The 24,697-nt window shown below is 35.0% G+C and overlaps 1 protein-coding gene across 1 annotated transcript; it reads right to left on the bottom strand.

Moving 5' to 3' along the window:
* Nucleotides 1-1,575: 1,575 nt before the first annotated feature.
* Nucleotides 1,576-23,536, bottom strand: LOC105618824 (cytoplasmic dynein 2 heavy chain 1). The gene is given in 46 exon segments (XM_012200355.1): nt 1,576-1,859; nt 2,074-2,368; nt 2,477-2,727; nt 2,841-3,164; nt 3,223-3,659; nt 3,828-4,044; nt 5,620-5,769; nt 5,898-6,133; nt 6,200-6,400; nt 6,505-6,761; nt 6,844-7,353; nt 7,614-7,902; nt 8,063-8,272; nt 8,407-8,636; nt 8,784-8,918; nt 9,002-9,441; nt 10,063-10,311; nt 10,399-10,527; nt 10,601-10,830; nt 11,024-11,305; nt 11,595-11,743; nt 11,981-12,290; nt 12,429-12,569; nt 12,644-13,009; nt 13,235-13,414; nt 13,504-13,896; nt 14,145-14,652; nt 14,761-15,007; nt 15,185-15,790; nt 15,889-16,015; nt 16,113-16,332; nt 16,429-16,591; nt 16,857-17,199; nt 17,348-17,699; nt 17,812-18,148; nt 18,382-18,448; nt 18,626-18,949; nt 19,119-19,360; nt 19,440-19,838; nt 19,987-20,207; nt 20,508-20,753; nt 21,056-21,168; nt 21,231-21,412; nt 21,940-22,102; nt 22,619-22,947; nt 23,300-23,536. Coding segments are annotated over 46 exon segments (12,321 nt in total).
* Between the last annotated feature and the right edge of the window lie 1,161 nt (nt 23,537-24,697).

Genomic DNA, 24,697 nt, shown 5'->3' with positions numbered 1-24,697 from the left:
TTGATTGTACTGGACGACAGAGCGTTTCGAGAATGAGCCTTACTTCTATTAAATTTCTCTTTTCTATTGCTCGTAAGAAATAAGTTTCAATTAGATATATAAGACAGATATATTCAGTAAGTAAATTTCTTTCAGCCCAAAATCATTTCTTGCACGAGAATAACAATGGATGGATATTTCTATTTCGAGTTTCATCTCAAATTAATAAATCACGATACTTCGAAACTCTCGATACGAAAAAATTAATGTCGTCCAGTCGTATTAAAAATATTACGAAAATATTAAATAATATATAGATTCGAATTACGGCTATATTCTACGGAATTTCTTAACTATTCTAGAGATTACTCATCGAAAGAGATTCTGTCCATTCGCCTGTTAATTCTTCCATCAAATGTGTAACTTCAAACATTTTTGAGAGAAACAGTTTCGGTTGCCATTATATTTCCAGCTAACGATACAATGATAGCTTTTATTTTCTACAAAAATATGAATATAGGAACTGAATTTTACAGATGTTTACTGTAAACATCGATACATTTCTCAGTACAAGACTTGTGCGTATTACACGACACGGAGAACGTCGTGTGCTCATTATATAAATTTCTAACAATAAGTCTCGTGGGTTTGGATGGACCAACCAATGACCATTTTATTTTATTAAAATGAAACGATATTGCTGTATTATCCGTAATTTTAAATCTACTAAACGAAACGAAACTCGCTCTACCGGATTGTTCTTGAGACGTCCTCCGAGAAGAGCGTAAGGAAAGAACGACTTCAAAGCCGGTAGAAAAATTCGCGAAAACTTACCTCCCAACAAATTCCCGACATATCTCTATGTATTTTTAATAATAATAAGCGTATTGTTCAATTCACAATATGCTGACATGTAGTGTGTTTATATATACATATATACTACTTCCCTTTTCCCCTCATCTCTTCATTCGATCAAACAAAATTATGCACGCAAAATTGATTCATCAGTTTATTAAATTTATATTTGACAAATAAATATATTTGATAGGACAACTAAATAAATAGTTTAAAATAGACTTTAAGACTACAAATTAGGAACCTAAGTTTCTTATCAAGATTAAATAAATATAACACCTTATTTAAATAAATAAACAGTGAATGTTTTAGTACTTGAATAGTTAGGAAATATTTGCTTTTGTTAGTAATTTGATTAACGTCTAGACTCTAGAGCCATTTGCATATCATTCCATATCTTCTTCATTTTCATACGTTAGTTAACCACGGATAATTACATTATTACAAATATTATTTATCTACGAAGTTGATTTAAATTATATTTAACATGAAGTAAATATATTTAACGAGTAAAAAATAAAAGTTTAAGACACTTTAGGAATATATAAATTAGGAATCTATGTTTCTTATCAAAATTAAATGTGTGAATACAAATCCATATTTTTTACTAACTGATATTTAACAATAATTAAGATTGTTGTGTTTATTTTTGTTATAGATCTGATTTAATGTCTAATACTTGCAATCGTATCATGTATCTTCAGCTTTATCAGTTTAATCGAGGACAATTACGAAAGCTACTTATCTCAGATACAGGATGACGCCACGGCGTAACCATGCATCGCATTCCTCTCGCGGACACGTGATTGGTAATGAACAAATTAAAGCCTCCCGTTGGACACTTGTATAAACCGGTATGTTCAAATAATCTTGTCGATACGTATCTTCAAGAGCGTAAAGACCATCGCCGGATTTATCGTCCAAGTATTCCTCCGGCATAAATGCTACTTGACATGTCGGGGCAACCGCGACTGCTGCTGAATTTACGTCCAAATCCTTTAAGACACCTTCCTCAATCGAGGCTCCTGTAAACAAAATGTGTTTTTCTTTTATTTAAAGATACTCTGGATACTTTTTGATATTATCCAAAAATTTCCAAAAATTCTTAAATGTGAGATTCTCATTATTTAATTACATCGATGTGAGTCACAAGTTCCAGCTCCTCTCGTAACAAATGAAAACTTAATATTGTGAATACTGGATCAAACTCTGTCGAGTCTGACAATCAATCAAGCTTACCTGATATGAGCAAACCTTCGAGCTGAAGCGATACCTTCCACTCTTTGTTCGTACGATTCTCGATCCAGTTGGCGCGAAGATGAAGAGTTTCCAATGGATGACCGAGCTCTCGCGCGGTATGTTGTTTCAGGGCAGTCAGAAGAGCCCGTGGTCGGGACAGCTGGGACAAATCGACTCGATTGGGTATGTTTATCGCCGAGGATTTTAGTGCTTCATGGTTGGATAAAAGCGCCTTCGCGAATTGAATGGCGTTTTTCGGGCCCGTTCGCCATTCCATAAACCAGTGCTTGGGAGTCTAGAATTATAAATGATCTTCATTATTATGAAGAAATATATATAATTATAATCATTGTTATTCTAAAATAACTATGAAAAAGTGAAAATTTCAAAATTAAAATCTAACCTCGTTATCTTCAAAAGATGACGCATCCATGTCCGTTTGTACGATATGTAATAACTTCTTCGTAAGATCGACTTCGTCGATGAAAAAGTCCTGTAAAGGATTTCCTTTCTGTTCGTTTATGGCACCTGTGTCACATGTGAATGTCAAGGAACATTGTCGATCCATAATTACCTTTAGATCGTGTTGAACTTTTGACTTCTCTAATTTATTGGTATTTCCTTCACTGTTGTTGAATGGCTTCATCAAGATACCTTGAAAATAATTTAAGCATATTTGAAAACTTGAACTGTTCAATATAAGAAGCAAACACTAATCAAATCTAGATGTACTATTTGGTTCTAACTTATCTGAGCTTTAAAGATACCTTTAAGGTATGTTAGAGCTTTTTCCGCAGCAGCTCTTTCCCATGCTCTATGAGCATTAGCAGGAAGTCCGAAGTACTCCTTCGGTGAATCGACGTCATTCATATTCTCCAGTGACTTTACCGGATCGCCCATCGTCGTGTCGGTCACTTTCAACACATCTCCCAATTTCCGACGTCCCTCGAAAATGTCTCTCGACCATATGTTACGTATCATTGAGCGCAATGCCCTTGCATCATAGTCATCTTGAAGTCGTCCGCCATAAACCGCAACGTCGAGCAAACCTCTGCCAATTTGCCAATCCCCTTTACATGCCAATATATTTTCTGTACATAACGTCATATAAAATGTCAAAATTATTTATAGATATTATATTTTACATACCTTGTTGAGATCGTTTTTCCTTCGCCACGTTCTTCACTACTAACTCGTAAGCAGCTTCGAGATCCGACTCGTTCCATTCATATGGTCTGATCCAGCCTTGAGGAACGAAGTTTCGCCGTTCTTGAAGTGTTGCATGTAACCAGGCGAGCACTACTAATGTAGTGGCCGCGACATTATCACCGTTACGCTGTGATTGTCGCAACTGCTGAAGCGATTTTCTCATGTTCCTCTTCACGCCTTCAGGCGGTTCGTATGCCAGTTTCAGACAAAGCCCCGCTAAACCCGGATAGAATCCGGAACACTCCTCCGTAGTTAGCCAGATCCTCGTGGAGGAATTTTTGTTTGTAGTACACATCGACGAGCGAAGCATACTTTCTAGTCGCGGTAGCCAATTTAGAGCGAGCTGCAAGTTACTTAGCAAGACCCAACCACCATTTCTACGAAGTAAGATAATCAATGTGTATTTATTTCACAAAATCGTATATTTTCAATTATAAAAAATTTTGCATTTATGAAAGTGGTAAGACGAAGCATTTTTTAAATTTCTTTACTCGTAATATTACATATATTACATCACAATGCTTTTGGAAATTATGAGATTCTACCTGCATGCGGTTTCCAATGCCAATTCGGCTTGAGTGACATGTCCTTGACCTAAAGAAACCTCGATAAATCCAGCGGAAGTATATTTCTCAGCTAGTACCTTGAGTTCGGGACCAGGATCAGTCCCCGGCGATAAAAGTAATAACACAGGATATGATCCCGCCTTTTCCTGGACGATTGTACTCAATGACCATAGCGGCGGTGCCAAATCTTTCACACCTTTCGTACGTAAATTTTAATTTAAAATATTTTATTATATATATTAAAATATTTTATTATTAATATTTCTTTTTAATATTTATTTTAATCCTAATAAATTTTTTTGCCTTATATATTTTAGAATGATTCTTAACCACGCAGTATTCTAAATGAAAATTAAATCAGCTTGAAAGAGTCACGTAAAAATAATAATTTAATAAATACAATATTTTGAATGAAATCCCAAAATAAACTTATTAATTGTTTAAAGTTCAAAGCATTAACGTATATTCCTGAAATAAAAGTAATAAAAGATTCTGTTTATACGTAACATTCGACTTATTCGTTTTATTTGATTTGAAAACATTTGTATACTCTTTGAGAATATAAATTTAATATAAATATAAATTTAAAAATTGTAAGAGTTGCAAGAATACTTAAATATTCGAATATACACAAAATTCAAAATAATCGCATTTTATCTGCCCAAATAACACAGTCTGAATATGTTCGTTGCGATATAGCAAAAATGTAACAAGTATAATGTCCTGCTAGCCTTAATTTCAGTCATTTAGTAGTCATTTAGTAGTCAAAGCTATTTTAGTTGTATTAATAGCTGCATATTAATCACTGACAGCTAATAAAAAAGTCAAAATGCAGCCACAGCTATTTTGGATGCACTGGTAGCTGTATAGTCGTTGTGACAGCTAATGGAAAAGTCAAAATGCAGCCATAACTATTTTGCGCCGATAATTGTACAGAGACTGTGACAGCTAATAGAAAAGCCAAAATTCAGCCACAACTATTTTGATGTGGGAAGTGTACGTGCACCGTAAGTGAATCTTTACTGCGTATGTGCAAGCTAAAATACAACCAAAGTAGCTGTAATTTAGCTGTATTTTGTATGTCATAGCGAAAGCAAAAACTAATTATTATCATTATATTATTTTAGGATAAAGTTAGCAGTGAATAGTCAAACGGATCCATGTGTTCATTTATGTAGCTTGAAAATTGTTACTTAAGGATCTTTGCGTAGTTCTGTAATCATCGTATTTATGAATTTGCGTCCGCATTAGTATACTTATATATGTATTATAAATTGTAATAAGTTGTAATGAATACTTATTCTTTAAATTTGATCTAATATTTGATCTAATATAGAGACAGTGATTCTGAGTTGTTATAGATTCGATTCCAGTTGAAGCAAAAATCATTTGTTAATTCTATTTTCAAAATTTGTACATAATTTAAAAATAAAAAATTAACTTTAATCTAATATTACTTACATATAAAAAACATTCTTCGTTTAATTATTTTATTTTTTAATTAATTTATCTTTATTATAGAGTGTCATACTATGTAATATGCAGCTGTATAATATGTGGCTGTGGCTACTTCTTTATAGCAAAATACTTGTGCAATCAAAATGACTATGACATCGTTTTTAAAACCTAAAAATGTTATCTCATTTTTGCTGCTATAACGTTATCGAAACATAATGATGTTGTGACAATAGCTATGATAGACAAAAATGCTACGGTTTAAGCTACGTTATCGCAGATGTTTTAAAATATGTACTATTTGGATAATACTTGCCTAATTGTTTTGCAGCCAATTTGGAAAGGGCGGTGTGCAAATAATCAGGTCGCAAAGCCTTCACGACCAAAACTTTTTGAAAAACACTGAGTCCGTTATCCGTGTAAATATCAGAAATATTGTTCAACCAAGAAGATTTCATTCTAGCGGCTACCTTTAAAAAAATAATACCGACATAAAAATTTCAAATCTATTAAGAATTCGAATTATTCATGGAAAGTACTGAAGTCACTTTAATAAACCTTTTGACTGTTTACTGAAGACGTCGTATTGAGTACATACATTGGGCAGAGAAGAACCTAAGGCTTGTATAGCTTCACGTCGTTCATCCGGTATCCATTCAGGTAATTCAAAGTCAGAATTATCGGCGTTGGCGATCGTGCCGCTGTCGAACAAAAGATTCCTTTCGACATCTGACACTGGATTTAAAGACAACGCCATATGCAGCGCTAGTGGAAGCCTGTGCTTTCTGTAGATCGCCTTCGCGCAATGATGGAATGTCAGAGTTATCAACCTGACACAATAAATAGCATGATGACTTTATGTCATTTCACAATTTAATTGATCATATTATACATACCGTTTCTCGATTAGACCTCGCGATTGTTTCTTTTCTCCGTCTTCATTCGTATAAGAAATGTCATCTTGCACTGCTTTTAAGCAGATATCGGTGTAGGCTTCTGTGGAGATAACGTATAAAGAGCTGAGAAATGTTAATCCTTTGATAGTCTCATAAACATTAGCGGCAAACTGCGCAAACTTTTCGTGATTTTTGGCACGCCTAAAAAAAGAGAACAAAAAACAACATTATCTTCAAATGTTAATACAGGAATTAACATTAATATTTGTAATATTTGTAATATAAAAATAATATTCTGACGATACCTTGAAACTTCATTCAAACTTTGTCTACTTTCCTCAAGCGCATTCGCTATCTCTTTCGCCTTAGCTTGCGTTGCTTCCAAAGAAGACAAAAGACCTCCTTGTTCTTGGGATTCTTGTAAAAGATCTTGGCCTCTAGCTGTAGCTAATTGGCTCAACACATCCAGCCTGGCCGCGTCTCGTTCTCCAGATAATTTTTCTTCTCTTTCCAAGGCTTCTCTTCTTTGCGCCTCGAGCTCTGGCGTTTCGTTCAGTAAAAGCTGATGAAACAATCGTTAAATACATAAGAAAAATCAAATAAAGATATGAGAAATAATCACATGTATTTATTTTTTTCCTTACCTTCTCTACAAATCTTTCTGCTAAGCTTTTCATACCGGCACCGAGCATGATCTCGCACAACACAGCATCAGCTTCCTTCGGGATATCTTCTAATCGATCTTTCCTAGTGGCCAAGAATAATTGAAAGCCTTCCTGAGCCGGCAGAATACGATCGCCCAATCTAAGCGGTCCCCGACGAAGCAAGGGCAAAAGTATCGATGGAAATTCAACTACTTCCTCGATCAAGAGAGGTTTCCCAAAACGCACAGCGAGCTCCAAAGCCGTCAAAAATTTAGAATTTTCAGGCTGCGTTATTTCGAGTCGCGTGCCAAAATTGCGTTTGATCCAGATGACTGCTACTCCCGAAGGATCAAGGAAAATAGGTACTAGAGGTCCTTTCAGAACACGGGAGGCTGCGACCAAGCTACTCGTGTCTGCTGGTAAACCCTGTGCTCTCCATAATAATCTTTCGCGTTCAGTTACTAATAACTTAGTTGCTGATTTCTTCCAATTGTCATCTCTCTCAGGATCCTGTGCAATCCAAATGTAGTAAGTCATTAACTCTTTAAGGATCAATTATTATTATTTATTATTATAATCAATTATTAAAAATAAATATTTAGACCTATTCTAATATTTAAAAAATTAAATTAAAATATTAAAAGCTTAAGATTATTCAAACTTTTTGTATTCAAAATATATTAGTTAATGTGTAAATTTTAGAATAAAGTTAATTGTCCCAAAATATAATGTTGCATTTTTTTCATTAGCAAATCTAAAAGAAAGATTACCTGATATACAAGTAGAGCTGCTGCATTAGCTGCCTCAACGTCCAGTCGTTCTTTTCTGGCTGTTAGCTCTTGGAATTGTGTTTGCCAATCACGATGTTCGGTATCGAGTTTTCGTAACAGAGCACGCGCTGTCGATAGACTGGCCTCGGCAGATTCGGTTCGCAACTGCAATTCAGCTGCGCCCCTCGTGTGTTCAGCAAGCTCTTTCTGAAGCTGCGCCACACGGCTCTCCACTGTATTTAATCCCGTTTCCAATTTTCCCAACTGTGCTTCAGCCGCCGCTAATCGACTTAAATCACAAAAGAATTAAGAAGAATCGTCGAGTAATATAAAGCAATTTAAAAGGTAAATAGTACAAATTTGAAATTACATAGAAAAATGAAAAAAAAATTGATGATACAGATAAAATGGAAAATAAGGAAGTCAAAAAGGCAATTTAAAAGACATACTCTGCTAATTGACGTTGTTCTCGTTCTAGAGGAGCAACTTGTTCCAATATTTGACCATATTGAAGATTCGCGAGTACCCAAGCGGCTAATGGAGCTGCCGCCACCGATGCTCTCTTTGCGGTTTTCTCTTCGAAGCTATCCGGACGTTCTTTTATCAATCTGGAAACAGCTTCTAAACTCGCAGGCGTACTACGTCTTGCGTCCCAATTTCTACGCGTTAAATTCCGAAGAAAAGTGAAAAAGGAAGAATTTAGTTTGTCATAAAATTAAGAAAATAGTTAAATAGAATAAAAAGTAAATTAATAAATTAATATGAATTAATTAGATTGAGTCAATATGTTTACCTAATTTCATCCTTGACACCTCGCTTAGCGAGGAATGTCTTCATGCTGTTCCAAGATGTATCTTTTATGCCCATCAGCCGAAGAACACCTTCGAGTACATCCCTCACCGGCGCTGGTGGTGCTCTCAACGAACGAACTTCAGCCAATGCATCGGCACTTATACCAGCCACTGCCTGAGCAGCTTGCGCTACTAGAGGCTCAACCTTTCCTAATTCACTTTCTATGTCCTCCTATGAAAACAATAAGATCAATATAAGCATGTTGCTACTTTTATATATGCATTGCATTGACGTAGACATGTTGCGCATTCTCTGTGAGTCTTATACTTCAATTCTTCATATCAATAATGATAGATAACAGGGAAAAATGGATATTACCTTACGCCGTGCGAGTTCAGCACTCTCGCGTTCTGTATTAGCCTTCAAATTTGTCATTTCTCCCCTTTGAGTAGTTGCACCTCTCATTGTAGCAGTGATTTGTTCAAGAGCTGCATTGGCCCTTCCCTTTTCCACCTTTAAACAGAATATTTATGTAATTACAGTGCTACAAAATAGAATTAAAAAATTTACAATTAAATAGTAATGTTATTGCAAACCTCTAGTTCTTGGCGTTGTCTGGACACTTCGTCCTCTAACTTAGCCACCTGATCGCCGGCTTCTCTTAACTTACTAATACCAGCTTCAAGAGATCGCAACTTCTCTTCGACCTCCTTGCTCCACGTGTCGCGAAGATATCTCCAGGTGTGCACTAGAACGAGGAATCGTGCCGGGGCTCTTTGATAACGAGGCGCTTGAAGATGAGCTCCGATCATGACTTTCGCATAGTTTGATAACTCTTCGAGTTCGTCCAATTGCAAAGTACCCTCCTGAATTGCTAATTTGATCAACGAGCTTTCTCGGGACCACCACTCATCAGGACCACCAGGTCCAGATCCAAGCAGCGCGCAATGTCGTAAGAGGCCGAGACGTAACAGTGACGACGATTCGATCTCTTCTGAATCTAAGATCACCGCTATTCGGAGGTATTTACGCAAGCCTGCGAAATCAATCATAGGCCTTATGTATAATAAGACAAAAAATAGCAAAAAATCAGGGAATAATAATGCTTGTAATGCTTTTACGGTTTTTTACAAGTTACTTTTTTTGATAATGGAAAATCTCTTGTTAATTGGATTGTTTTAAGACTGAAAATTTAATCGGCGCGTGGATTGTAGAACTAGTCATGTATATATAAGTATATATACATATATTCACTCAGAAATATTATTATCTACAATACAAAGCTTTAGTTTAAACCAAAAAATCATTTCGCTTTTTAGTTATATTTTCACACATCGGTCTAATGCCACTGTTTATTAATATTTAAACAAAAAATATTACAAAATTTTTTAGACTAATCTTATTTCGTCATTAAGAAAGTAACAAAAAAGTAATGAATAGTTATTTTTTAAGTAATTATAGTAATTAATAGTAATGGTAACGAATTATTATTTTGACTCGGTAACGATTAAATAGTTATTTATAAAACGTAACTTTCAATCCTCTGAAAAAGATCTATCACATAATATATGTACAAACATAAACTTTATAAATTCTTTCAGAAGAAACGCTATGAATTAATTTATTTAACATTAAAAAAGATTTTGAGTATACGTACGATGATACAAATATTGTTCCAGCGTCCCTTGAAAATCTTCCCTTCGAGCCAAATCGGCGAGAGGTGCAACCAACGCGTCAAGCTCTTCCGTCGCATAAAGTCCTGGAACCTCTCCTTTAGATACTATGGCACTCACTATTATGGCTAAACTTTCCTCCCTAACATGATGTTCCTCCAGCAGGAGCAAAGTTGATTGATTTTCGATGCCCGCTACCTGCACAGCGTTCTTTATCGCCACTTTACCACGTTCTAAGAAACAATTAATGGATATGACGGAATTCCAAAGAACAAAATACAATAATAGATAAATTGTGATTATAGTTTATCTTACGGTACCAGGTCCTGAATCAATAAGTCGTAAGGAAGAAAATGTTGCAACCAATTTAACTGCTGACCTTCTGCCCGCTCCAGGTCGTCCAACGAGAACCACACCACGAAAATCGCATCCAATGGCCCAACTCAATCCTAGCAAAATATTTAATTTATTGTTATATAAATATCAATCTTCTTCTCATCTATTAATTTAATTAATTCGTACCAGCTATGGTTTCCAGAAGATAAGATGAAACTGATGCTTGCACTGGTTGACCCTCTCTAGCGCATCTAGCCGCTGCGTTGATTATCTCTTCTCGCCATTGCTCCTCACTTAAAGGATACAACCCAATATTCGCGCTCTTCCATGCATATATATCATTATTGAAATCTTTTACCTCGGAATCTTTCGAAATTAGCAAAGATTCCCACCGTGTCAGGGCCTTGGGCGTTAATCTATAGGATTAATAAATAGAATAAAACGCGAAATTATTATTTATCAAGAAAGAATAATTTAAATAATTAAATTCACTTTTCTTTAAACTTAATTTAACTTTCTTAAAAATTTAATTTAAATATATACATATAATAATGATATGTTTTTAACAAATAATTTTTTTTATAGAATATTATGATTTTAGAATAATACCTCGCGCGAAATAGACGTTGTCCAATATCTAACAAGTAATGAGTGATGTACGCTTCATTTTCGGGAATAGGATAATATTTCAAAAGTTTTGCCCACAAAACAATATCCTTAAGAGTCCAGGTAAAAGAAGATTCCTGAGCGGAATTTATAGATCGAAAAGCATCCAAAATACTAGGCTTTATTCGAGCGATCCAAGACTCCGCTATGACAAAGTCAACTTCTTTCAAAGAAGTTCTCAAATGAAGTTCCAGAATGGCTGCGACATCCTTTTGACTTGGATATCTATTGCAGATATATTTATCTAAAGTCTTAAGATTTTGTTCAAAATTTATTATTAATTTTATTAAGATATATGAATTAAAGAGAATGAATATTGTAACTGAAATTTATTTTATTACATTAAAAATCTTTAATTTTTTAATTTCTCCAATTTGCTTTTTAATTTTTAAAAATTCAGGAAATTAAATTTATATACTTGTATAAAATTAAACATTTAATTTTAAAGAACGAATTTCTTTCAAACTTCATATTTCATTAATTTATATTTTTTTTCTGTAGAAAAATTACTCACTCTAAATAATAAGTTGCAAATAAAGCTTCAAGCCTCGGATGTAATCGAGTAGTCACGTCAGCAGTGCATATAATTGTTACGGAGATTTTAGAAAATTCGAGATCTTCCTCAAGAAAACCTTCCTCTTGAAGCAATTCTCTCACTAATTCCTAAAGATAATTTGATCTCATTAGCATCTTGTTACAATCTTTTTTATTAGAATTTTCTTAACTTAATGATTTTTTTCGAAAAAAATTTATGTTATTTGTAAATTAATAGTTAACAACAGTTCAAAAAAAATTATTTTTAATATTCTTTTTCATATTAAAGTATTGATATAGATTGCTACAAGTCATATCTAAATTAATGCATCAAAAAGTTAGAGAGGAAATTGTTTGGGATTATACCTGTAAATCTTTAGCGGCGAGATGCATATCTTCCAAGATAAGAAGTACTCGAGATCCGCTTCTCGGCTTATACGTCCTACCTTGTGAAGAAGACTCCAAGCGTAAGCAGGCCTTCTTCAAACGATTCAGGAGATTGCCAGGACCGTAAAGCGAAGATCCTCGCACCACAGTTATGGTATCTTGATTTTTTATTCTTGTCAACGCAACATCAATCAAAGCATTTTTACCGCAAGCTTCAGGTCCACGAATCATAATCGGATGACCATCTTCTATCCAGGGCAAAGTAGCTGCTAATGCTTTTTTAAATGATCTACATAAAATATATAAAATATATATTTATAAATAATATATATATAAATTATATATATATATATATATATATATATATATATATATAAGATCTTTATTCCTTTTTAAAGATCTTAAAAAACTTTAACGTTTTAAAAACTAAATTTTTTAATTAACAATACCTGAAATTGAGATGGGTCCATAATCAGTATTAATAGATTCATATGTATCACTGAAAGGTACCAATCGATCGGTTTCAGAATCGTAAAGGACCGCACTTGGCTTTTGTGGATCGGGACACCTGAAAAATAATTTTATAAACGATATAATAATGGTCTAAGTTATTATTTTAAGAAGATTAAAATGAACACTCACCAGCTTTCAGTTGATCCATAAATAAATTTCGCCAAATTATCTTTGGATTGTGCATCCTCCACTTGGCCGCATAATGAGACCAGAAGAGCTTGAGTGGCCTGAGCGAATGTCTGCGCTTTATGAAGATGACATAATGTAGCGGCCATCAGACCAGATGCGGAGGAATTATTAACATTTATCTTTAAAGTTTCATCAATGCATGAACATAAATGGGTATTTGCAATTTCCGCAGCAGTTGACGAGAGTTGCTCTAAACGCCAAGGCACCAATAAGGATGTTGGTCTCGTCAAACCAAGATGCAAAACGCCCAATCGTGAAACCGTAGCTGGACTGGCATCGGCGAGTTTGTGGGTCTCGAAGATAAACCTTTTTTTTACGAGCATTTGCGTAATATGTATAGTCAAGTAATTAATTCATTAAAAAATAAAAATAGAGTTTATAAATTTATTTATTTTTGATGTATATAATTAGAATTTAGTAGATTTTGTCACTATGCATTATAAATGTTTTTATATCCAATGAGAAATAATAATGGAATCGACATCGTTGTCATTTCTCACTGCGTAGACCTTTAATTAATGAAATTTGTACCTTGTATAGCTACCAAGCTTAATTCCTATTCCATTGGGTAAAGTTAGCAGTCGATTATCATCTAGGGCTGAATTCAATGCCTCTGCCCATTCGGGTTCCACATCTCCATTAAATATGATCCAAGTCGCGGAATTCCCGGCGGACGTTACCACGCTCGATAAAACACCTTCCTTCCATTCCCTATTTATGCAATTATTTATACGATTTCAATATTCAACGCGTCCTGAATTATAAGAGAAATTATAATAGAACCATTAAAGAATATTTACCTCGTTCGTGGATTTACATGACCTAATAATCTGCTCTTTGGTATCGCTCCAGGATAAACAATAATCTGTTGTATGGGTACACCAATTTTTGCCAATGCTTCAGTCAAACATGACCTGATCGAAGATTTTCCACTACCTGGTGGGCCGACTATGGCGACACCAGTCCTGCTCTTTAATAGGTCGTTCAGTTGAATGCATCTGGTGGTAATCTCTTTCGTCAAACCCCGAGTTTCGCAGACTTTCAACAATGCGACGACTAGGTCTTCGCTTTCAGTAGAGACCGATAAAGGAAGATTAGCCTTCGGAAAGAGATCGTTTAACAACGATAGGAATTTCGTCGTATCTACCTCCGTTAATTTTGGAAGAGTCGATGCTCTGATCGAAACAAGAAGCCTACCGAAAAATAAGAAATCTTTTTATCAAATCATATATAATTTAAAAAACAAAAAGTTTTTCATTATATATTTTAAAGATCTTAATAAAAATCTCTCTTAATTTTTATCAAAAACGATTCATATCTACCTTATTTCTAATTATCTTATAAAAATAATATTGCATGAATAAGACGAAGATTAATTTTTAATGTTATATTTAGTAAAATTTTCTCTTTCAGTATATATTAATTTAAAAACAGAACGTACCTGGTGGTCTCATCAACATCGGCAATCGGACGCAAATCGTCGAGTACAGATTTAAGCGCCCTGAGCCCCCAATCATAATGCGGTTGCTCGGAAAGTATGGTCCCGGCAATTTCAAGAGCCTCTACCAATCGTTTGCCGAGAGTAATCGCTTCTAAGAAACCGGCACACTCCAACAAAGTTTTCGCAATATCCGATTTATCTGGATGCGCCATGCTGATAGGCCTAAATAGTCGCGCTAAAGAATCCGGCAGCTTACGCCTGCCACCATACTCGCTTCCGGCTGGATTCATCGTGATAAAAATGCAACAGTGAGGATCTAGCTTGATCTTCTGGTCGCCCAACAAGATCTCGGACGAGCCGTCCCGTAACGCTTCTTGAAGCGGTCTTATCAACATCGATACTGCACTCAAGGTGTCCTCCTCAAGACGATTGAATTCATCGAAGCAGCCCCAAGCACCAGCTTGTGCCAAGCCGCCTAAGATACGTTTCATACTGCCAGTGTCCATTCCTACATTTTGCAATGGATGTTTTAATTTCACGTATTAATAGTAAACCTATTTACCCTAATCTAATGTGATAATTGTCTGCCTCAATAATGGAAAAATAAATGTCTTACCTTCATCACAATTGAAGACGAGGACTAGTCTACCCAAAACAGATGCTAAAGCTTTGACACTTTCAGTTTTTCCGGTTCCAGCAGGACCAGTTGGACTTCCACCCAATCCAAGCTTCATAGCTTGCATGAGAGCTAAGAAACACTTCTCTGTTAAGGGAGTTCTCACTAAACCAATGGACGCCCCTTGATACTCAAAGCGATACGGTAATTCTGCATCGGCGCATCGTACTACGTACGTATCTTGATTCTTAAAAATACGACAGTAATGTAATAATAAAGTTAACAAAATATTAAAAATGTTTATTTAAAAATTTATTGTTTAAAATTTTAGAATGTATAGAGTGCGTTTTAAAGAATAAAAAATATCGTTTTGCTACAAATTTAATTTTCAATTAACAAGATGTTTTTTTTCCAAAAAACTTACAATTTTGTAACTTCTTAGTTGTTTGTGCCATGTCCAGCTAGCATTCTCGCCTGTTACTACTATCTTTAACAGTTTTCGGGCCACTTGTAAATGATGAACAGTATCCAGAAGAAGCCCACGCGCTTTTAGCGCAGTTAACTTATCACCGGCGTCTTCCAATCCTCTGTATCTTGCTCTTTGTGTTTCTAGATATTCGACAAGCTTCTGCAGAGCTGCGCGACCTACTTTTAGAGCACGTTCGCAACGTTCGGTAAATCCTATTCTTTCCGACAGTAGCAATATCTGTGTGGGATAAACGGACGGATCGGGTGTGGAGTCATTCAAACATTTTTCCAAATTCTGACAGAGCGCATTTCTTATTCCCTTTTCGAGATTATCTAGCCAACGAGGTAGAGGTTCTGTGAGATCGACGGCCTCAGGTAACTTTAATACTTCTCCTTCGGGTGATACAATTGCCATTAACGAGTTATTTTCCTTTATTACTGAACCAATACCGTGATACAATTTTGGTAAATGAGCCTCCAAACCTCTTCCACTGCCCGATACCAATTCCAGAAGGTCTTCATCGCTAAGAAAGTACAATCTCGGATAAGCTGCTCGTTTCTCCTATAATTAATATTTTTGTCATTATAGTGATTGACAGGTAATAAAATATATTTTTTTTTCTGATAAAAACTATTTTTCAGTTAAATGTCATATTTCACCTCCAAAAATTCGTCCAGACATTTTTGACATCTGTCTAATAGATCCTTTAAACTTATTAAAGCTGGTAATGAAAGTTGCCTTAGGGACGGTACTCTGGGATCTCGAGATACCTCTCCTATGAGATATCTAAAAATTTGAGAAAATATCAATTTAAATAAATGAATAAAAAAAAGTACTAAAACTGCATAGAAGAATTAAATCAAATTAATATAATTTAACAGACCTAAATTCCTTATCGGCTCTGGACCATTTCCCAGAGTCATTAGGAGCCGCTCCACTTCCGTAAACCGGGTCCAAGTAGATCCACTTCCTTTGAACGCTACTGAGTGCTTTAATCCTTTCTTCGAGCTCTGATAAAGCTGCCTCGCAGCGCGCAGCTCTAGATGCAAACCTGTCGTGTCCTGAAGTGCCTTTCGCTCCTTCAAGCAAGAGTCTCAATTCCTCTGTAAACGATTTATAATTTGAAACAAAATTAATAGATTATAAAATAGATAATAAAAACCAAACAGTCAATAATAATAAATATAAACGCGCGATACCTATTTTTGCCAAGAGACTGCCGTAATCTCCAACGAGTAAGATCATCATATTCTTACTATCGGTTGATTCCTGTAACGGAAGTGACGCCGTGCTTTCCCAAACCTCCAAATCTATTAATGCTTGTCGGATCCCACTCTCCGCGACTGCTCGTTTTGTTATTTCCTGAAATATATATGTCGCGTTTGTGATAATTTCAGAACTGTATATGATATATACGATATACGTAAATGTATATGGCTTCATATCTAGGTTGTTTTACTAAAGTCTTACTAAATATACCTATTATTTTTAACAATTTTTTCACGAGATAAACTTTTCATAAAATAAGACCTTTTTTATAGGAAAAATTGAATATTGTAAATACTGAAATATTTAAAACTATCATTCTTTTTTTCAAACAAATCATCTTAAAATTGCAAATTCTCACTTTTATTCGATCCTCGTTCTCCTTCAGCGCTTTTATACAAGCAAATAAGTGACCTAAAGTGATACTCCGTGGATTTTCGACCTTCAGGCCCAGTATAGGAATTAATTCAGTCCAATGCTCGTCAGCAATTTCATCTCCCCGAAGCGGTTGAATGGATTCGATCGCAGATCTAATTTCTTTTATCTTTTTACTGACGAAGGTATCAATTTCCATATTGTCATACAACCGAATCTTATTCTCCCAGGAATCAAGCCAATCATGAAGTCTCGGTAATCTTCTTCTAGCTACAGCCCACTCCTCGCTTTCTTGATTTTTCAACTCCTCCAAAAACTCAGATTGGAATCTACGATTGTGTTTGATACAATAATTAATTTATCTCTTATTAAAAATATCATATAAAAAAATAATTATGTTGACATAGAGAAGGAAACAAAAAGTTTCTAAAGTTTTTAGTTTCTAGTTTCATAAAGAAAGTCTTCGGTTAAAGAGACCTGTAATTTGACTCTTCAGTTTCCAATTCACGTTCCACTTGTGATAAATTAATGTCATCGTCTTCCAGGACATTTTCGAGATCCAAGCATATTCTCTTGCAGTCCGCTTTCAAAAAATCCAGCTGTTCATTTAGATTGAGCCAACGTTCCTTCATCGACACTAACCAATCAAGAGTGAGATTCTCCGATCTTGCTGACCATTTGACCTGCCATCTTTCTCTTTCGTCCCTTAGAGCTATCGCCCTGTGACGGAGATTAACTTTAGCGTCCTCCAACAAACGCGTCATAACAGCCTTATGCTTTTCCAAACGATCTTCCAAATCTTGCAAAGCGGCGTGAGCCGCGTTGACGCCTGCAGGAAAAAACATACAAAACGAAACCTTAGTTTGTATTTATCTGCAATTTACGGAAAATAGATTCTCTTAAAGAAATTATACGCTAATCTTATTTGGCGAGAACGTTACCGTCAAGTTTTTCACTAGTCCATGCGGCCATAACTTTGGCGAGCACAGCAACGACTTCCATCTCCTCGGCAATTCCTGCTAATTGTTGCTCAATGCGTGCATGAGCCTCGTGAGCTAATCCGACTTCTTCTACATTACGCGGTCTACGTTCGAGCTCCTTGGACGCAAAAGACAGGAAGTCTACGATAGCCATCAAACGTGAGGATGCTTCCGCTCTCAGATCAGAACTCATTCGTTCCCAATAATGACGAGACGCGATTTCCAAATCATTCCTCGTCGTTGCTGTGTCGATGCATATGCACGAGATTTTTATCTCGCATCCGCGTAATTTTCCAACCTATCTCGACAAAAATTAAACATATACACCATTACTTAGTTAAATCAATATATTGTGAAGTTTTTATTATAAATGTTTAATATAAAAACAATTTAAAAGCTATTCATAAATAAGAAATAAGATGCATGTTAAAGTAATCAAAAATTAAATCTTGGAAACTGATATTTTTGTTTTTTATTTATTTATAAGTACATAATATACTTTCCCTTTCATTCCCATAATATGAGACTTACCTCTTGAGCCCACTGTTTCGCCTCTTTAAAAGCTTTCGCCCATTCTTGGGGAGGTTTACCTTTTAATCTAAAAAATTATAGACCGATATAGATGTATAATATATATTAATACAAATTCTTTTTAATTCATTAACACATTCACTGATCCTGTTTTAATCAATTTTTTTTTTATAAAAAAATTAATAGAATTTTATTTGCAGTAATTTCTTACATAAAATATTATAGTATATTATTTTAATTTTACCGTTCACCAATGTCGATATTGGCCGGTGTTGCTAGATTTAGCCACTTGCTCCTAAATAATTCGAGAGTGGACAAGACAATTTCAACTTGTTTGTAAACGCCACTGAATAGATATGCGTTTTTCTGCACTAAATCACCAAAGCGTGCATCGGCGACGTCTCCGACACCTCTAAAATTGACAGGAATAGAAAGTGATCGGCGTATACCAGAGTATAATTTTGCGCGAATATCCTCGAGTGGCGGTCTCCATTGTAAAGATCCATCCCGAAAAGTGAGTTCCACTCGAATCTCAGACAGTTTCCTCGATAAGGATGGCAAGGCATTCCTGGATGAACAATAAAATAAAACAGTTTTAAGTTAATTATTTTCGAAAAAATATCAGTGTTGTTAATAAATTTCATGTAATTAACTATTTGTATATACACAACACTTTATTATAATCAAAAGTTTCGGATTTTTTAGATCTCTTTTGAATTTTTTTCGCAAAGTTATACCTGTATGCTACACCTAACGCTTTCAAGAGTTGCCGATCCCAATGCAGCTTCCAAGCTCTCGCATTACCATGTTCTGAATCCACCACATCGACAATTGCCCTCATATTTGTCAACGTTTCTTTCCATATGTTCTGATTTCCGACAAGGTGCACAGCATCGCCTTTCAACAAGCCCGATACATAATCTCGCAAAGTAGAGTGCTTTGAAATTAATTCCGAGTTTTGTCGGGCAAACTTCACTACCTGCCATAAAATATATTATGCCATAAATTTCATCAACTTGCAATATTAATCTAAATAATACAGGACGATTCTTTCTTACCAATTCTTTTAATCTAGCGGTATACACATCGACGAGATGAGGATCAGACCAAACGATACCCGACTGTTCCTGAACAGCTCGCGCTAATTCGAGAGCTATCGTCAACATAAGCGGTCTCTGGGAAGGCACCATTCGATCGCCAATCGTGTTGTGGAATGTAGCGACCTGCTGAAGAGCTCTAGCTCGTCCTGCTAAAGACGAGGCTCTATCTACCAGCTCTCTAATTTCTCTCGGTAATTCGACGCCTTCGCCAGATAATGCTCTGGCTTCTCTAATCAGAGTCATTAATCGGGGATCGTAGGTCACTCGCATCATGCTAGTGCCAGTAAGTTCAACCACCGGCGAATCGGTGCCTAAGCTTAAATCCTTCTTGGCTATGTCGTCCTTGGTGGTGTTTATCTGCGAATTAAAACGCACTACTAAGCTTTTTAAAGATATATATATATATATATATATATATAATACTAGATATAAAATTTGTCTAATTTTGAAATGATTTAAATAAATGAGAAATATATTGTATTAAAGATGTGTAACTAAAAGTTACCCATGACTCAACCAAATCTCGTTTTTTCTCTTCGGCTTCTTTCAGCGCGCTTGACAAACGCGCTGCCACTTCTTCGTATCCCGGAAGATCAACAAGCAGCTCTTTTCCTAATTTAGCTAAACTCTCGAGTCGTACCTCCGCAGATCTAGCGGCTTGAACCTCTTGTAGCACTTTAGGAACATCCAGAAGATATTCCGTGTCGGGACCAGCTAAACGATTTTCTAAAATCCCGCATATTTCCAGGAAAATATTTAACTGATGAAAACAAATTTGAATTATACAGATTAGCGTTTTCAATATCTATCGTCTATTATCCTTGGTAATGACAAAGAAAAGAAATATTTGTAAGAAATATATGTGCATCAATAATATCAGTAATCAATTTATAATGATTGTAAAAGAAGGAAAAAATATACACAATTCCCTACTCTTCTTTTTCTTTTTTATTTAACATGGCATATTTATATGGCTAAGAGATATGAAGAACATTTTAGTTCAAGAGGATGATTAGATCACACTACCGATTAGATCACGATACGCTGCAAGTAGAGACTCTCGTTCTCCACGTAAGGCTCTCTTAAGCCCTTCCCTCTTCATCAGTTCGCTGTATCTCTCGAATTCGGCTACCAGAGCGCTTGGAGTATCAGCATCGGCAATATGATCCTTCAGCTTCTGAGCAACGCGTTCTTCGGCTGGTATCAAGCCATCCTCGATCTTACGCCTCAATCTATTCCATTCATTGTTCCAATCATCATTGCCCAGAGCAACTGCAAATTATTAACGTTTATTTATTTAAAGTATCATTAATTTATACTATTTAATAATTTATTAAATTATAGTATTCATTTTTAATTATTTCAATTTTTATTTATTAAACAATTCATGAGAAATTGCAAGTACAAAAACTGCTTTATATATTTTAATTATAATATTATCTCCAACTTTTGAAGATAAAAACCAAATTGATCACTTTGTGATTTCTTTATAGAGATAGTAAGAAGAACTATAAATAATTCATTAAAATTATTATGCATAAAATATTTCTAAAACAAAGTTCCTTCCAATGCACCTCTCGTATCATCAAACATTTGGAGCAATTTCTCGATTCCGAGTCCCGATCTCTCACTCGGAGTCAGAAGTTTACTCAATTGGCGATGCTGCGCACGTAACTCAGACATCTGCCTAGAAGATTGCGACTACGTTATTATTACATTCCATGCCGTTTCGTATGCATTAACGCCTACCTGAGGTTTTTGCCGAGCTTCGAGCATTTCTCTGGTACGAAGATCGGTCCGCGCCAAGGATGGAGTGAATGATGCGGCCAGAAAAGCTTCGTTAGTTTCTGTGTTGCGTTCACCCACTTTTCGCATACTGTTGCTCCGAATGCGATCGTTTCATCCTTTGCGCGAGTATCAGTCGTGTCGATCTAACGAATTACATTCCGTAAAACATCGTATGCGTGAGAAAACGGTCACTTAATAGCGTTACCGAATCAAATGGTAGGTAACACAAAAAAAATGATTTTACTGAAGCATCTAAAAATTTAAGCAGATATAAATCTAAAAATAATTTTATTGCACCATCAAAATAATTATGTAAGAAACTTAAGCATCACAATTAATGCTACAAAAGTTCTGAAATTCTAACAACCAACTTGAGTGTTCTACATAATTATTTTGACAGTCCAACAAAATTTATTTTTAGATCTAACTAAATTTTTAGATACTTCAGCAAAACTTTTACTGTAAATACCCTTTGATACTTTTTCAAATCTTATTCATCAATAAAAATATCAATGTTTTCATAAACAATGCTTTTATTTTTAAACAATTAGACGTTTCAAAGACTTTTTGCCAAATAAATTGGCAATGAGTCCCTGATGCCCTCGTCTTGACTCTGTAATTGATTATGAATAATTATGAATAATTTAAGGCTAAATTATAGTTGACGTACCGCATCGAGATAATTTTGTATCAGTTGAACCACTTCGTTCCCGATTACATCGAGAAACGATTTCATTCGTTCTTCGGTATACACTGGTCCCCCTAATTTCCATAAATCATCCACGAATACAGAAATAGCTTCACAAGCTTCTTCCACAGCGATCAATCCATCTCTATAAAAGAAACGGAAAATAATAATTGCACATAAAACAGTAATAGGCCATTTACAATGGAGTATTATGTAGTAAATCTTATAAGTATAAGAAATTGATCAATCATAATCGATTATTTTCTTCATATTTGATTACGATTTTTGATTTTTTACTTATGACTTAAGTTCATTTCTAGCAACATAGTTTAATTTTAATCTTGGTACAATTAACTCTTAATTTTTTTCTAATTTTAGAGCCAGTATTTAAAATCCATTCTTATTTTAAAATCATTCTAAATAATGTCATAATACGACTGATTAGCTTATGATATCATAATATTGTACTTAGAACGTCTTAAATATAAGAATCAACATATCGACCTAAGAATTAGAAAAAGATAAAAAGTAAGTTGAACCGAGATATTAAAGTTTAAATTTTAAATTAGTAGAAACGAACATTACTACATTACTACATTATTACATTACTACATTATTTTCACTGTAGACTTTAAGATATAGTCAAAGTAACAATGTATACCTTGACACCGCGGCGCTTTCGAGTTCGATCTTAATGTTCTTCACGGACTTGGCAGCTTCCTCGCAATTCGTTCTCTCGTGCGACCGTTTAGCTTCATCCCTTTTCCGCTTCCAAAATTCCTCTTCCTCCACAATGGTAGTCGAAAATCCGGAGCTGAGTAGTCCCTCCTCCAATTTCTTCAAACAAGACGTACTTAAACCAGATGAACGAAGGGTAGGCGCCCATACCTGACGGAGACCCTCAATCAGTACCGATCCATCCCCGCAACCGGTAGAAGCCACCTGGACTACGTCGTGAAAGTTCTCTTCTGTTACTGTCGCCGCTGTCACCTGTACGAATTTTCGCACATATAAATAACATGTTAAATCGCAACTTTCTAGAAAATACTTTCTATCATCAAGAAAGTCACTCGTCATTCGGTGTGACGGTGATTAGAAGTCAATAGTAACTAACTAATACTAGCTACTAACTAACTAATACTAACTAATACTAAAAGTAACTAACTAAGAGAAATATACGGAAGAATGGATTAAGGAGATTTCAAGAAAAGCAAGAAAGCAAATCAATATATTCCATCGATAAAGCCTTTTTCTTATTCTTCGTAATCTTCTTAATCTCCTGCATTTATTCATCAATTTTCATAATTAAAATGTTTTTTCTTTTGCAAAGAAGGGTCTCTACCTTAAAGAAGACCAATGTGTTTCTTGTACCGGCGGGCAATTCGGTGCTCAATTTCAAGCGGACTTGGTTCCGGTCGGTGTCGACCGGCCTGGCGCATAGAGTTCTGCACGAGGACTGCTCCAGGAAACGATCGAGGATCTCGCGATCCTCGATATCCTCGTCGTCGTGTTGCACGGACGCGCTGAAGAAGTTCCCCGCCGTAGAGACTATCAGATGCCGTTTGTCGGCAACCACCATTTCGTCGTTTGGTTTTAAACGCGTTTTAAACCAAGGAGTAGTATTAAATCACACGGTATACCGTGTTCCATCGTGCTCATAAAGAACGGTTGCTCGACCTGGTCGTCGTCATCAGTTGTCACGACGACCAACAACCAACACACAACACAACTGTCACTATCGCTATATGCATCATTGCACGTGCGCAGATATGCGTGACGCTCGATTCTGTAATTGTGTTACATATAAAAAAAAAGAGAGAAATCATTCTCTGACGTGAAACATTGTATATTACATAGTAACAAGCGTCAAACTTTAACGTCCTTATTCGCACAGATTTAAGAAGATTATTTATTGACCAGCTATAGAGAAGTTATAGAGAAGTTAAACAAACGGCAAGTTACAAAAGAATATATTTAATCTGCTTGAATCAAAGAAAAAGAGGAACATTATCATTCAAAGCGCATTGATTCTCAATAAACGAATCATGCTCCATTCTTTAGATAGCAAAATTAAATTATCGGATGATCTCTAATTGTATTCTTAATTAGTTGTTGCTCACGACATCGGTAAATTTAGAAAGATAACATAAATACACACGATCCATTATTTCTAAAAGTATTGTGTACAAACTATATACGAGAGTTCTGATAAAATAAATTTCTCAATGACTAGACATATATTTAATATCTATATATATCCGGATACTTACATAGAATTTATTATTATTAATCTTTCTCAAATGCTTTTTATTACAATATTATAATTTAATTGTATTTAATTGTATTTAAAGATTACAATTAAATTAAAATATTATATTTAAAAAAGCTTTTATGAATAATATTAATATAAAATTTTTCTGTAAATGTTTGGATATAGGTATTAAATGTCTGATTACTGAGACGTTTAGAAATTTCAGGCATTTTTTAAACAATTAGTGGATAGTTATATTAACTTTGAATAGCAACTGAGAAGTAAAACTACTTAAAATTCCAAGATGTAACAACTTTGTATACAATTACTGCGGACAAAAGATGCGCAAAATCTGAATCATTTTACTGAACAGAAGCAGGACTAAATGGATTACACAGTATTTTTTATTAATAATAATCTATTAATACTAACTATCTATCTATATCTATTAATACAAACAGATTTTTGTCCATTTTCTATGCAGTATTG

Source organism: Atta cephalotes (genome assembly GCF_000143395.1).
Source record: "Atta cephalotes unplaced genomic scaffold scaffold00018, whole genome shotgun sequence".
Classification (NCBI taxonomy): domain Eukaryota; kingdom Metazoa; phylum Arthropoda; class Insecta; order Hymenoptera; family Formicidae; genus Atta; species Atta cephalotes.
Note: the sequence above shows the minus strand (reverse complement) of the source record. Positions and strands in the feature narration are given on the sequence as shown.